The sequence below is a fragment of the Arvicanthis niloticus genome, chromosome 4 (assembly GCF_011762505.2).
Source record: "Arvicanthis niloticus isolate mArvNil1 chromosome 4, mArvNil1.pat.X, whole genome shotgun sequence".
Taxonomy (NCBI): Eukaryota; Metazoa; Chordata; class Mammalia; order Rodentia; family Muridae; genus Arvicanthis; species Arvicanthis niloticus.
The window spans coordinates 88,896,480-88,912,279 of NC_047661.1; the positions used below are offsets into that span (position 1 = coordinate 88,896,480).

Below are 15,800 nucleotides of genomic sequence, written 5' to 3' on the forward strand. Positions count from 1 at the left end.
TGTTTCCAAAAGACTTGAAAGTGAGGATGATGAAGTTGCCTTCACAAAATGACACTATAGAATCCTCATATAAGTCATCCAAATTGAGAGAGTCGACGTCACCTTTCTGTCATAGAGGGCTCTGGGAATGAAGTATACATGGCAGACATGACAGAGGTGACATTAACCTGACTTCCTGTATTAATGTATCTGATGAATAGGAGAATAAACCCATCAAAGATGGGAAGCCTAAGAAAAGGGATCTTCTGAAAAACAGTTGCATTATGGTGTCATTGCTGTCTGAGGAAGAGGACTGGTGACATGAATGCCCTCAAACTCTCCCCTCCCCTTTGGAGGAAGTGTGTATCTGGCAAGATGTGGATGTCAGGATGTTTCAGTCTGATGTTATTAACATGAAAGCCATTTAAATTTCCTGCTCCTGTGCTTACAATGCAGACTTTGGAAGATTATCCGACTCCATGTGCAGGTTTAATTGCAGGAAAGAGGATACACTGGTCATAAGGTTTTGAGTATTTTTAATGTCATAGCATTTATTTTGTATTATGGATAGCAACATGGTGTTTGAGCACACTTTGTCTTTCCATATATCTATCTCCATGGGGAAAGTTTGCTGATCCTGTGCTAGCTCCCAATGTGAACACAATAATTACAGCAACTAAATTCAGTGTGGTATGTCCCCAGCACTGTCTTAAGTTTATTAGTTAATTTAATCTTTATGTCAGCTCTATGAATAGTCAGACTAATTTTACAGATGGGCAAAGTGTAAATAGAAGAGGATGTGTCACTTGGCCAAGATCAACCCAGTCAAACGGGAAAGAAACTGAACTTTGAATTTAGAACTAGCTTCCTAATTCTAGACCATAACTGCCATAATATACAGTCATTCTATTAATTACAGACCGAAATCACTTATTTACCATTCTCAAATTTAAACAGAACATGTGAAAACAAAAAGCTTTTCCAAAGTACTCCCAAAACACAACCTCATGTGAGATAAAGTAATTTGGAGAGAAAGCCAGGGACTACTATGTATTGCCTCCTCTTCTTCCCTTGGTGAGAATAATCATGTAAAATGCTTGATAGAGTAATGCTGCTGATATTTTACCTAGGGTGCTATCACAACCTAATATGTGTGCGCTGTCTTACAATTCAAAATTTCTGAAAGTATTGCATTCAAAACCATAACTCTCCCCATATGCTTCCAATAAGGGCTGGGACTTACATGTGAACAGCTTGGAATTCTGCTTGTCTATTTGGGTTTAGAAGGTTGTTGCATGTGTAAGTTGGCCCTGTGTGTTTCACACCATGATGATTGAATAGAATATCTCAGCTTCAAGGGCTGAGGTCAGAGGCTGGAAGTAGTCCAGTAACCCAGGTATGGAATGGTGCCCACGAAGTCCTGTGAAAACCAGCCTGCCAGCATCCTGGTTCTAGATGGTTGTATGAGTAGTGAGTACCAAAGTGCCTGTTTTACTATTGAATTTCCTCCAAGAACTCAGATGGTCTCTCACTGTTGGAGGCTGAAGACTCTGGTGTTAGAGCTGATGGACTGTGAAGGCCACATATTGCAGAAGACCTAAGAAGATGGATGTGAAGCCAATCTAGCCATGCGTGCATTATAGGATTATTTAGGATTATTCAATCATTTGCCAGAATAACAGTTCTATAAACACTTAAAATGACCAAGAATAAAACACAACCTTGCTGATAAATAGCGAATGAGTTTAAATCTGGCTTTTTTTTTTTTTAATGCACTAGTCATGATATCTTAGGAAATCTTGCTTATTCTTTGCATCTGTGTTCCCCCATATTTCAAATGGGATAATAGTAGTTCACAACGAATGGAGATATTGTGGGGAATTTAAGCTTGTAACAAATATAACGTTTTTAATGAAGTTCAAAAGCTTAAGTAAGCATCAGTAGCTGTTGTTTTGACATCTTTGTTGGAAATAGCCAAGCAGTTCCATAAGGTCCAGACACACTATAACAAATTAAAGTGAAAGAGAAAGAGAGGACTTGCTAATGTTGCATAGGAGAGTTTAAGTAGCCTTCATTGATGAGTTAGCACTGAGTCAGAGTCTTCAAGGAATAAGCAGAATTTCAGTAAAGAGAGAAGAAAAGGTATTCTGGGAGAAAGAAATGAACTTTCAATGATGTTGTGATCTGTACAGTTACCTAGTAAAGTTTCTCTGTACTCACTAAAATGTCTGGAACTAAAATTGTCTCGTGACTGCTAAACCTCAAATTAAAACAAGAGAACAGACTGAGATGCTAAAGGGGAGAAAAACCCAAAAACCCATAAACAACAACAAACAGTCCTGCAGAGTGATCACAGACGGGGCTGGGAAACAAGGAACAAATACAGGAGAGAAGGAAGGTTTCAGGGGCAAGAAATAGCAGTCAGAGTTCTGTGGAGCTAGGAGACTTAGAGAAGAGCCTATTGTTTGAATGGATGTCAAAATGGAGCTCGGTTCCCAGTGGAGAGATGGCCACTCCAAGACCCAGAGGAGTAAACATGAAATGAATAGTCACTAAAGAGAAGAAAACCCTTGGTTTAAGTCTTCATCACACCCCTACTACCTGTGCAAACCTGAATCACATGAATCATAATCATATGTTTCCATATTTGAAAATGTAAAACCATTGCATCGATCTGGTAAGACCGGTGTGAGTCTAGAAGGGGCTAATGCATTTAAAGTCCTTAGGAAACTGACTGGCTAATGACATACCAGTGTGTACATCTGGGACTATAGAAACTGATCAATGCAAATTTAATATCAGGGAAAATAATATAATAGTCATCAAATTACTTCCCATTACTCAGAGAAGTAGGAGATATTGTACAACAATTCATGTTGGATATCTGAAAAGACAAATAATGTCAATGTCAGATCAATTTAATTTTCTTTATTTGAAGGATATTAGAGAAAGGTAAAATATAAACTATAACTGAACTGACTATGCCTTTGTCTGTATCCATGGTGTTCCTTTAAGGCCAGGCTGCAAGAAATTCTTTAGACCATCATGCCCACAAGAATGTTTTGTAGAAAGCTACCAAGTGTTCAATGAAATAAGTAAGTTTGATAAATACCGAGTCAAACAGGTTACTTTATGGCAGAACTTCTAGACATTTATAATAATGTGATGTGATAGACATTTATAATAATGTGATGTGAATATGTAAAAATTACTAAAACAAAATTTTCTAATTCTTATTTTGTCATAGAATTTTAAAAGATGGTATGTGTTTTTGTGTATGGTATAAATAGGCAGGTATTCACATGTATAAATCTCATATGTACCTGCATACATACATTGTATGTGTAGAGGTGTCAGAATTTGTTTTGCACCCTGTTTGAGAGTTTGTTGTTTGCTGCTGCATAAACTTGTCTAGATGGCTCATGAGCTTCTACAGCAGAATTTTTCAACCGTCCTAATGCTGTGAGCCTTTAATACAGTTCCTCACATTGTGATGACCCCCAACCATAAAATTATTTTCTTTGCTACTTCATAACTATAATTTTTCTATAGTTATAAATTTCAATGTAAATATCTCTGTGTTCTGATGATCTTAGAACAACCACCATGAAAGGGCTCTTTTATTTTAAAGTGGTCATGCGTGACCCCCAGGTTGAGAACCACTGTTCTATGGTCTCTTATCTTCGTCTCTCAGCTCAGTGTAGGAGTGCTGGGATTATAGATGTTCACTGATATATCTGGCTTTATGTCAATTTTGTGTATCCAAACTCTGGTCCTTGAATTTACATATGAAGTGCTTTATCCACTGACCTATCTCTCAAGCCTGCCATAGAGTTTTACTAAGGGTAGAAGTACACCATTTGAGAGGGAGATATATAGACATTATATTTTGTTGGAGATATGGCTTTCACAAGGAGATTATTAAATTGCATTTAGAAAAAATCATGGATAAGAGATTGAGTATTGCTACTTAATACCTTTATTCATTATCTGGACAAGAAGAATCAAAAAAATAATGATTAGGCATTATGTTGTACAGAGCTTCTCTCTGCATGAAAAATAAAAATAAAATTTAAAGAATATATAAGAATGTATTATTTAAAAAGAAAGGAATAAAGATCATTAGGGAGACAAAAAAGGATGCCTTTTCTATGAAACATAAGCTTTTTAGGAGAAAAGAGAAAAATCTTGACGAACATGCAAATGTCTTTAAAGACACCGAGTCTTAAATATAAGCATAATGAAAAAAAACCATCATTGGAGAAGTTCTTACTTGGCATTGGCTGAGTTTATCATAGTAAAAAGCCCAAAGTAGTGAGATATATCTAGCAGACTGCGTGATTTTATTTTCAAGTGTTGGGACTCCATACACTTCTTTCCTCATGCTACACGTGTCATGAGCAAAGGCTTTGAGTTACTCTAAAATGGGGTAACTTCAGAGCTCATGGACTCCCAGCAAGGTCCCAGTTTGAGTTGTACCTAAATGGAGTTCCTAAGTATGAGTGTCCTTGAAGAAGATCTTAAAACAAAGATCTCCTGCCTTTCTAGCTCAAACCTGTGAAGGTATACAGAATCTAACACTGTCCTGCCTCCTTGTGGTTCTAAGTATAGAGATTACTAGTGATTATTGGCATCTGCAGTCCCTTCCTTTCCATTTCGATGACCTGAAGTTTTTAAATGGAAATATGACATCCTGAGTGTGTCTCTTAGACAGTTGTCTTATAGTGCATCAACTAAAGTTAAGTGAGGATGTGTGTGTGTGTGTGTCTGTACATGCATGTGCTGATATATCATGCATGTGAGAACAACCAATATGAAAGAGAAACAATGAAAATGCAATAGGTTTTGGAAAACAAAATGAAATTCAAAGTCCCTTTTAAAGATAACATTAAAATATAAAGTAGAGATAATTAGATAGACAAGAAAGATGCCTCTTTGGTAACCTTTATAGAAGAGAAGAGCTTGATACTTGAATTGAAGAATCATAATAATGGGCTTCTAAGACAGGCAACCAAGTATGAGACAAGGAAACACTTTCACACAAGGATGGGCTATGTGTTAGAAAATTGTCAACCTGCAATAAATAAAACCAGGACAAGAAGAGTTCTTATACTACTTAGAAAGGAAGAAAGGGTCAAGATGAAGAGACTTTCAACACTAAAGGTAAGAAAAAAATTACATTAATAAAGTTGTCCAAAGAGGACAAGGCTGTCTTATATAAAAGAATCTTAAAATAAAATTATTTTGTACACTTCGTGACAGGTGTTATGCAAAGCATATCCCGTGAATTAGCTTCTTAGTCTTCTCAAAATTCCTGTGAGGGAAGAACTGTTATCCTCTCCTCACACTGAGAATGGGAAACAGGATGTTGGAGAGGATAGATTATTAGCAAATACATGAATGTGGATTTGATCTTGTAACACACTGCCAAATTGTGAAAGTGTTTATTGCCAGTTTGGGGTGTTTTAATCACAGCCTGAACTGTTAGAGAATGTGTTAATTTCAAAACTTTTTTTATATCATTTTTAAAGTCCTCTGTCAAGTTCTTGCTGTATTGATGACTGGAACACTGAATTGATCCTTTAGCCATTGGGTCCGTATGTCATTCTTTAAGCTTGAACACAGTTGTGAAAGAATTACAGTAGTTCACAGAAGGCCAGTAAAATCAGGAGAGGGGATAGTTAAACAATTAGGGAAAGTCAGGGAGGTTATGGTCATGTGGCAAGGACTAACTTGGTGTCATTTAATATGTAAAGAGTAAAGGGAGTAAAAAAAAAAAAAAAAAAAAAACTCATTTCAGTAAGAGAGCTTCTCAGAAACAAAGTCTTCCTAGAGAAAATATTCTGAAAAACCAATTATTTGAGAGACAGTGAGTAGAACAGGGCTGTGTCAGGGTGAGGCCAATGTCTTTAATAGTAGCCTAACTGTTGCCCTTCTAGTGACATTGGCAAGTCTTGGCCTTAAACATGAACCAGAATGTTAGAAAGTATATGTGTGCTTGGCCTTCTTTTACATTCTCCCATTAAAAGATCATCAGAACCTGAAGGTGATATGTGGGCCATTGTCACTTAGGAAAAGCTTTAAACTAAGTTTGACAATTGTGATGACAGGAGCTCTCAGGTAGCTGGACATCAGAGACCACAACAGATAACCTCAGGAAATCCCTTCCAAAGTTGTGAGTTCATGGTTTCCAGTGACCACAAAAAGTTCACAGTCCCCATTAATAAAATCACCTGAAAAAAAGAATCAACATTTTTGCCAAAAAAAAGCTTTAATGTGTTAAGTTTGGTAGCAAGAAGTAGGTTTCCCCCTTAACACAGAAACTGAACATTCTTACAAAGGGATTCTTTTTTTTAACCTCTGGGAGAACTCTTTTCTGCTTCATAGAAATTTATCTTAATTTCATGCCCTCACACTTCATAGCTTGTTACCTGGTCCATTACTTCGACATGTAACTTGATAAACCTCAGGTTCTTGTGATATTGGTTTTCAGTGCTGGCTTCTCCCAGCTGTTGCTCTGAAGTCCCAGATAACATTCTTAGCCTTGCATGGAGCTTGTGGCTTGCTGTTCAACTTCTCATTGTCCTCTGGCTGTTCTGACTTCTTGCTGTGCGGTTCTATGGTAATCTTGCCCTTTCTCTGACTTTTAAAGAGGCCAAACCTTAGGCTTTTCCAGGTGGCTAATCATTCCATCCTCAGAGTTGTGTAGTTTATTCAGGAAATAGTTCTTTTACTCCTTAAGCATGTAAAATTTGGCCTTTACATATGCAGGGATGTCACTGGGCTATGTACATGAGTCTTAGTGAGTCCTGTGAACAAAGATACTGCCTGTGCTCTTTCACAAACAGATAAAAAACTGTCTTCTTCATGTGGCACCCTAGGCTTACAGTCATGCTTTTTATCCAAAGGCATCCACTGCTCAGAGAATCCAGAGCAAGCACAGCTCAATGGCTGGCAATTGGGAAAAGCCAGCTCTCTCACTAGTCAACATTATGGGCCACCTAGAACTGGAGGGGCCAACCTTCTCTGGACAGAGCATCTTTTGGTAGAAATGGAACTGTCAATACTCAAAGGTTTCTGGAACTCTTTTCTGGCTAGTCAGTATTGAGACTTTTCAAGGCTTGTGCTATTGTAATAGAATATTAACTTGGGAGGAGAAAAAAAAAGTCACCTCCTGTCTCACCTACTTAGAACAAAATTGCCTCTGTAATTTTTAAGAACTATTTCACAACACATTTAGAGGACTGAATCTAACAGGCGATTAGAGTGCTAACACATGCTTACAAATGGTAAACTCAGGAATAAATCTTATTCTGCAATTTGAAAAGGAAAGAGGCAAAGTGACAATTGCAAATGGAATCAAGAAAGGATCAAGTCAGCATGCACAGAGCCTGTTGTAAGGGAGCAGTGTTACTCACAGGTGTTTGCAGTGCCTTTGGGGATGGGGAGGTATGAGCCTGGACTCCAAGGTCGGCCCTGGTAATTCTTCTTACATTTCCCACAGTCTGGACCTGTAGTGTTGTGCTCACATTCACATGTCAGTTTGCTGTTGTCATACAAACACGAAGTAGCATGCAGGTTGCACTTGCACCTAGGCAGAGGAGAGACAAAGAGTTCACTGTCAGTCAAGTTGTTCTTAGCAGTCTAGCTACAGAAGGATCACGTGGAGCTCTCAAACCACATACAATTTTTGTGCTATACAGAAACAAGTGTCGAAACACATGGAGAACCTGCAGGCCTAGACACAAGGAGCTTTGTAACAAAGGCCTTTTGGAGAAGGGACCATTGAAATGTACCCATCTGCAGGTGCTATTCTGAGGCAACCTAATACTAGTTCAGTCTACATGGGCCTGAAGCTCACCTTGGACAACTGTGCTCCTAAAGACTTTCCCCCAAAGCCATCCAACATATTGTCTCCAGTGGATGGTTCATCTGTGACATCAAAAGTTTGACAAGTTCATGAGTTTCTTTGGCTTTAAAGAAAGATGTTATCTTTGTCATAACATTAAGACAAATCTGATTTGTTGAAAAAAACATAACAACCATTAAACAACTTTCTACTCAGTATTTTTCTAAGGAATTGGCAGTTTATAATTAGGCTTTCTCATTCTGGGATTAAATAATCACAGGAACCTTTGCATCAAGTCTTCTCCCTTCCCCCAGGGGAGGTAAGACAGCAATCTTTACACTTTCTAGTTGCAAGATGTATCAACCTATATGGCAGTCACAAGAAACAGGCCAACTGATTCTAGCAATTTTAGAAAATACAAAATAAAGAAACGAACATGTCTGTGACAGTGATTTGAGGCCATTAATGGTGCCTTATAAAGAGGAGTGACATATTAGAAGTAATAACGGAACACATGATTTCCTAACATACTCCCACATTCAAAGTCTTTAACTGAAATTGTGAAGACCAACTTGCTCTTTGTCAAGGCAGCAGGTAGAAAAATTGTCTCACATCCTTTCCAGGCCATATCCTTGGGGGCGGGGGAAACCTACCTTGACAGAATGACCGTGAATAGGAATGTTCCCACACAGAGCAGAATGACCATGAATAGAGATATGTGCCCACACAGAGAGGACCAGAGATAAAATACCAACATACGTCAGACTCAGAAACTGAAATGTCACCTGCGTGTAGGTGTGTTAAAATGAGAATCTTCTGTGAACTAGGTAAGAATAGCCAGGTCCAAGTTTCATAAAGACAAATACTGTGGTGTGGTATGGATTTTCTTTGGAGGAGGACGTCATACACCAGAAAAAAATAGCAGAATATGTTTTTATAGGTAGAAAATAGAATTGTTTAACTACTGATGTTATTTCTAGTGAATCTACACAGAATGGCCATTCTCTTTTGATGCAAATGGGCTCCTATTCACTACAAAGAAAATGAATGGCCATGACTGTGACCTAGTGGTCCTTGAAGCAATGGCTACTCAGTCAAATCTCTTTGGGAAGACATTTTTTTCCTAATGGCTCTTCCATAATGAATAATACTTCTAGCTACATCTTCCTCCATGTACTTATTATTTATGATAAGGTAGAAGGATGGTTTCATTAAAGTAATAGAAATCCAGCTTAAATATATAAATATATAGCTTTTTTTTTTTAAAGATTCAAGTTTTCACCATCTGCCTAAAAGGAAAGAAGGAAGTAATTCATTTAAACGGTGTTTAATTGTGAACCAGGCCCTAGGACAATCTTTGATATGCAGGCAGTTACATGTGCTTGTGTATTTTATTAAAAGACCTTGTTCTTTCCTGACATTAGCACCTTTATTTATGGATGTGTTCGTACGTATGGAGGATGTCTGAAACCCAAGCACGAGAAGCAGCAGCTCCCATTGATTTAACATCCTATCTGGTGTTAAAAATTTCAAATGAGGAAATGAACAATGTGACCCCAAAGAATATGCTCGTTTAGTGTTTGGAGACTGAGAATGTGAACAGTCAGTATGAACTGGATTATATATCTTGCAACTTTTAATATGTGCATACTCATAACTGGTCTTTGAGGTCAGGCAATTTCCATTCTAAAGACATTATATTAGCTGGGGAAAATATTCTTTGAATAACAAAAGGAGTAGATTGTTGCTACTATTTTTTTCTCAGATTTCTTACACTAAAAGATTTCTTTTTACTTATCTAAAAGCTTATTATTGAAGGTTCAACTCAGTACACAACCCTTAATCAAAACACATACACATCTCCAGAATTTCTTTTGTGATCAGTTAAGTTACTTCCATGTGTTGGTTTGTTTAATTGTTACTTAAGGTTCTTTGTATTTTTTTTTTCATTTTATTTACATTTAAGATGCCATCCCTTTTCCCCATTTCCCCTCCCTAGATAACCCCTGTCTCATGCCCCCCTTTCCCTTTTGCTTTTATACAATTTTTTTTAAATGTTAATCAAAGGATTTATAAGTTTGGTAATGCTCAATCAGAAGGGTAATCCAATACCCAACCTAGATATAAAGACTATTTTTGACTGGTGGAGACCTGTGAACATCTGCCTCCATGCCCCCTCTCTCTTTCTCTCTCTCATCACCTAGCTTCTCCTCTCCTTCATCTTCTCTCCTTACTCCATCTCTTCCTCTCAGTACTCCTTCCCACTTAGCTCCTCCTACATATCACTCTTCCTGTTAAAGTAAAACTTTTCTCTCAAAATACAGTTAGAGCATACTTATTCCTAATTGTACCAGTGAGGTATGGGATAGTTCTAATACCCAGTCCATCATTTTGTTGACTATCCAGAATCTCTGTCATCTCTTCTAACTAAAACATTTACTTTTGATCCTGGCTTTTTTTTTTTTTTTTTTTTTTTTTTGGCTTTATAATGAATGTCAGCTGAAAACTATCTACTCAGATCTTTTCTCTCAAAGTAAATAGCCAGGATTGGCTATGAGACTATGGGTCTTCAACCCCGTCAGAAATCCAGAATGACTGAGTTAACTGAAGTTATAGGAAGCACTAAACATAGCTTCTAAAACTTAGCCAATTTATAGAGACCTCTGAACACCTGAGAAGCCCCTATACTACCGAATGTTCGAGCATCAAATCTTCAGCCTTCTGGCCCAGAGTCATCTGACAGACCTTAGTGATGCAGGATTATTAAGGGCTGATTACTCTGTCTGGGCAGATATAATCAGTCGACTATTCTGCATGTGTGTCCTCTTCAGGACAGTAGTTAGTCTGTAGATGGAAAGAGGCAATTCTTGCCTAGTGGCTGTCACCACACAACTGGCATAACTCCAAGGATGCTCAATTTCTTCTTAGAATCCACAACAGGAAGCTGTCAGGAGCAGACAGGTCTCTAATCAGAACGGACATTTATATAAATTTTTGTAGCGTCAATTCTATGGACTTCTGACGTTTTGAAAACCAACTATCCATGTAAGGTCACCTGGACTGTTGTCTGTTCACTCCTCTTGGCTATTTCTAAATAAAATATGGTTAACCTCCTAACAATTAACTCAAAGCCATAAGTTTGCTATAGTCTCTTAACTCATAGGTTAACCATCCCAAATCAGTTAAAAAGTTAAGGAAGGACTGGGTCTAGGCCTTGTATTCCTAAATGTGTTATACAAGCACATTGCCCATGAGAGTATCAATATTCATCTCACTTTTATATTAATAAGGAGCTCGTACCAATGAAAACCTTAAATTTGAAATCAAAGTAAATTTTGTACCATTTAAGAAATTATAACTTCATCTTGATAATAATTATACAGATTTCTACCAATAGGTTATGGCTGTGCAATAAGTCCTAACTAATCCTCCCTGTTCCAACAAAACCACTACTTTTCCCTAGAAAGACAGACCATTATTAACCACATTAGTCCCCAAGCCCAGGGAATAGGGGCGCTGACTCTTCTGTAACTTCTTCAGGCTGATTACAGGCGTTGAGATATTAGAAGAGGGGTGGGGGGAAGAGTAAGTTGATAATCCTCTGATGCTGTGTCTTCACTGAATCCAGATGGAATTCCAGGACATCGGAGGTTTGGGCAGGTCTGCTCTGTATACTTGATGAGTAGATACACCAAGGCTGTGTATTCTAAGATACTGCCCGAGTTAGAGCGCCTGGGATCCCCGCTTCCTCTGGGTTCTTGAAGGTTGGGGGCAGAGCTGCCACCCCAGATCTGCTCAGTGCCCTGGCCCAGACCAGAAGGAACCGGTTCTTTGTATTTTTAAAAATTATTAACTCAGTGTATGATCCCTTTGAACCTCTAGAAAGAGCAGTATCCACATGTATCTGGCCTTCTCCAGCTACTTTCTTGTCTTAGGGATTTCTGCTGATGTGATAAAACACCATGACCAAAACCAACTTTGGAAGACAGGGTTTACTTAGTCTCACAGCTTATAGTTCATCATCCAGGGATCTTAAGGCAGAAACTTAAGCAGGGAAGAAACCTCTTGGCCAGAATGGAAGCAGCAGCCACAGAAGATCGCCGTTTACTAATAGTATTCTCTTTTGTTGTTGTTGTTGTTTTTTTTTTTTTTAATTTTATTTTATTTTTCGAGACAGGGTTTCTCTGTGTATTCCTGGCTATCCTGGAACTCACTCTGTAGACCAGGCTGGCCTCGAACTCAGAAATCCACCTGCCTCTGCCTCCCAAGTGCTAGGATTAAAGGCGTGCGCCACCACCGCCCGGCTACTAATAGTATTCTCTTCTTCAGTTTGTTTTCTTACACACTCTTGGGTTCCCTGCTCAGGACAGTGAGCTAGGCCCTCCCGCAACAATTGTTACTCAAGAAAATGCCCCCTTCCCAACACTTGCCTACAAGCCAATATTATGGAGGCATTTTCTCAATTGGGACTCCTTCTTTCAGATAACTTTAGCTTGTGTCAAGTTGATGAAAGCAATACAGAACAAAAAAATCCTAAGCAGGACATTGCTTCACTCTTCTTTTTGACTCTCATGTACTTGCATCTTCATTCACTCTCCTCTCTCTCACTCATTCCAAGGAGCAAGCGTCTCCTGTTACAATCATCCATATCTTCTCCATGGGAAATCCAATGGCTATTCTCACCTGCCTTGGCTTCCTCAGAATTGTTGGCTGTGGAATACTACTTTCACTTGCTGACTATACCTACTGGCTGACTGAGCTCAACTACAGGACCCTGTCTATTGTCTAGCTTCTACACTGGCTATTCCTGTGGCTTCTATCTTAACATTATCAGCCTTGGCCATTCTTTTTCCTTCATTTTCTTCTGGTGTCCTAAATTTTCTTCCATTATAGACATTTTATAACCAATTTATCTTTCTCATCAACCCTCAAATGCAAAAATTTCTCTGAAAATATGAAGAAAATTTAAGGAGACTCAGATTCTCTATTTCCTACAGGGGTCTACAGAAGCGTCTCTTGTTATCAGCAGGTAATAGTATGCAATCAATGTGTTGACAGTCCCTGCATCTATATCCTCATCACAGGTCTTTCCCACTGGTCTCAGATGTATTTATCAAAAATGCCTTGTGGTCCTAAGTTTGAAAGGACCTCAACCAAATTTCTGAGCTTTCTTCTCCTATTTACAACCATTTTTGAGTTTTTTTCTGTCTCAGGAATTATCATTTTGGCCAACTGGACCTCTTTTACCTCAGTTTACCAAGAATGGCTCATTCCTGTCACTTTCATGCTCCACCTAACTGTTCATCACTCCATATCATGCCAAGTCCTCAAATGCCTGCTCCTTCCGTATCTTAGTTTTAGTAGAGATTATGTCCTTGGTGGTGACTATCAGTGTGACTTTGTCTTTTACAATGACTTCTAAATGGAAGTGGATGCTGTAGTTACACTTCTCTCTGTCCAATACCAATTCTTAGTTTCAATCAGTAAAATACTCAAATAATACCCTTGGCTCATTCCCAACTTAGAACTACTGTAAGGTTGTGTATTATTATCAGCATAGGGTCTAAGCCCTGTGGTAGACCTTCAAATCCCTCTGTAGTTTACCTCCTTTTTCTTTTCTAGCTTTACTGTTAAAACTCCTAACTCTATCCTTGGTTCTTTGAACTCTACATTACAGGAACTATTATAAATTATTTATTCTTACTTCAATATTTTCTTCTCCATCCCATGTCTCTTTCGTTTCCGTAATTCTTCCATTTAGATGCAAACTTTGAAATCTCAGTGCCTGGTTCCTACCTGATATTCAAACATCATTTGTCAGTCAACTAAATGCATTTCCTACCATGTAGACCACTAATCTTCCGTGCATCTACATGAATCTCACAATGTCTCTGCAATAGATTCGGGCTGTATTTCAGTTGTTTTCTGATGTTGCCCTCACTGAGAGGCAATAGTCGTTTCTGCCTATTTATTGCAACAAACTCAGCATGGAGCAAGGTGTTTGACACATTATAGGTGCCCAGATGGTATTAGATGTTTAAACAAGTGACTAGAAAACAAAGAAACCCTATGAAGGTAGAAACTTCACGTGCATGTCATACTGTGTCTAGCATAGCAATGGACTGAGAGGAGGGTTAGTAAGCATTGGAGCACATCAAACACTACAACGTATGCTAAAATCTGTCATGTGCCTTGTTATTAGTTTTCACAAAAATCCCTCCATATTTGGCAAAGAGAATTCTATCGAATCGGTGAGATCTTATGAACTGAATTTTATTTTAATTTAAATTCTCATGGGTTTGCCAGATGACTGAAATTAAACCTAAGAGCTATCTCATAATGACCCTGAAAAATCGAGGAAAAGGACACAGCTCAAGGTGTGGAATAGCGTTGTTATGATGGAGCCTGTTCCTTTTATCTTCAGGTACTCATGTTAAGAAGGCAACCCTGGTTTAGCTGGTGCTTGGCGGAGCCTTCTTTGGTACTAGATAATGCTTAACAAGTGAATCTGATGGTCCTGGGTGGATTTGCAGCTGCTCCTCTTAGTCCTTGTGACAGTGATGTGTAAGAGCCAAGTGTGGAAAGTAGATGCAATGGTACCACAGCCTTGGCCTGTATTTGGAAGTAACTCCCTTTCCCTTTCCACAGCTCATTTTATCCTCATCACTCCTATTCCAATCAGAAGCCAAACTCCTTTATTTATAGCCCTTGCCAACCAGAGTAACTTTTCCTCTGAAGGAAAAAAAAAAAAAAGAAAGAAAGAAAGAAAAGAAAATGGATTTCAGTGTTGGCAGATTGCTCTCAATTCTTGATGTCATGACCTCTGGCCTTGTGATGGGCGGAGGGCAGATTTCTGATCCATCCCACTTGTCTCTGACAGATTCATTATTCATTTCCATGGTCATCCTGCTCCCATGTCTCCTGTCACCACAGGAGAGGAAGTGTACAGGCAGAGATCTAAGTCTCTGCTGATAGTCAAATATCTGGTGCTCTGAAGAGCTGAGCCTATTCACTCATGTTGTTTACATGCTGAGAATTCATACTGCAGATAGAACTAATTGACTTGCATGTACCTTGAAGTTCTATTTGTGTACAAGCGACGGATATCAGACGCTGTCAAATAAGAGCTGCTTTTTCAGACTTTTAAACAAAAATAAGCTCTATTCTGTGCTCCAAACTTAATGAACACCAGCGTGTTCTTGCTTTCAACCAGGTCTGTACTTCCTGTATTTTAGTGACCAGCTGTCATGAGTCAATTTAATCTTGCTTATAAAATCGCTCCAATATTTAGTTCTATGCCACCTGCCAGTAGGTATGAAAAACCCATGCAGTCTGCCCGGTTTTTCTTTATAACTTAATATATCTATTCTGGGCCAGAATTTCCTGCCAGCCAGAGGTCTGTGTAGTCTATTAGAAATGTTTTCAATAAGGACACAGGACAAGGGGAAACTTTCAATCTAAAAGTAAAACAGAAAGCAGAGCCAGGTTCTATCTTGCAGGTTCTAGGTTTATCTACTTTCTCCTGAAAGGATTTGTCATGACGTAAAAAAAATGCTAAAGCTTCACAGATATTTCAGACACAGAGTAGGACCATAGCAATGAAGTCACAAAGTCTAATGCTTCTGTAAAATTTCCACATGTAAGACTTTATGTGTAAGTGATCCCTTACTTAATGAACTGAGTCTCAACTTGCCTTTTCAATAGCTATATAAGATATGTTTTAGCCAATACCAGAACTGACCTGACTCTGCCTTTCATTACAGTTCCCACTCTGGATTACCCTTGATTATATAAATGGTTTTAGAAAATGTGCCAGCATTGACATTGGAGCATCGTAAATATCTTTTAAAATAGAAGGGCAATCATTTACAATGCGCCCGTCATGCTTTTCTGCCTCAGCAGCTCCTTATCTCGCTTCCCATTGACATGTGAGTTCCTGGCTTTTATCTCAATAGGTTATTTGAAATGGAGT

The 15,800-nt window shown here is 38.5% G+C and overlaps 1 protein-coding gene across 7 annotated transcripts in view; it reads right to left on the bottom strand.

Annotated features, from left to right (window-relative positions):
• Positions 1-15,800, bottom strand: part of Ntng1 (netrin G1) — a 337,637-nt gene that overhangs the window by 77,742 nt on the left and 244,095 nt on the right. For all 7 annotated transcript variants that reach the window (XM_076933155.1, XM_076933156.1, XM_034501099.2 and 4 more), the window contains exon 4: positions 7,398-7,570. In XM_076933155.1, coding sequence (XP_076789270.1) covers positions 7,398-7,570 — 173 coding nt within the window. The remainder of the gene's footprint in view (positions 1-7,397; positions 7,571-15,800) is intronic.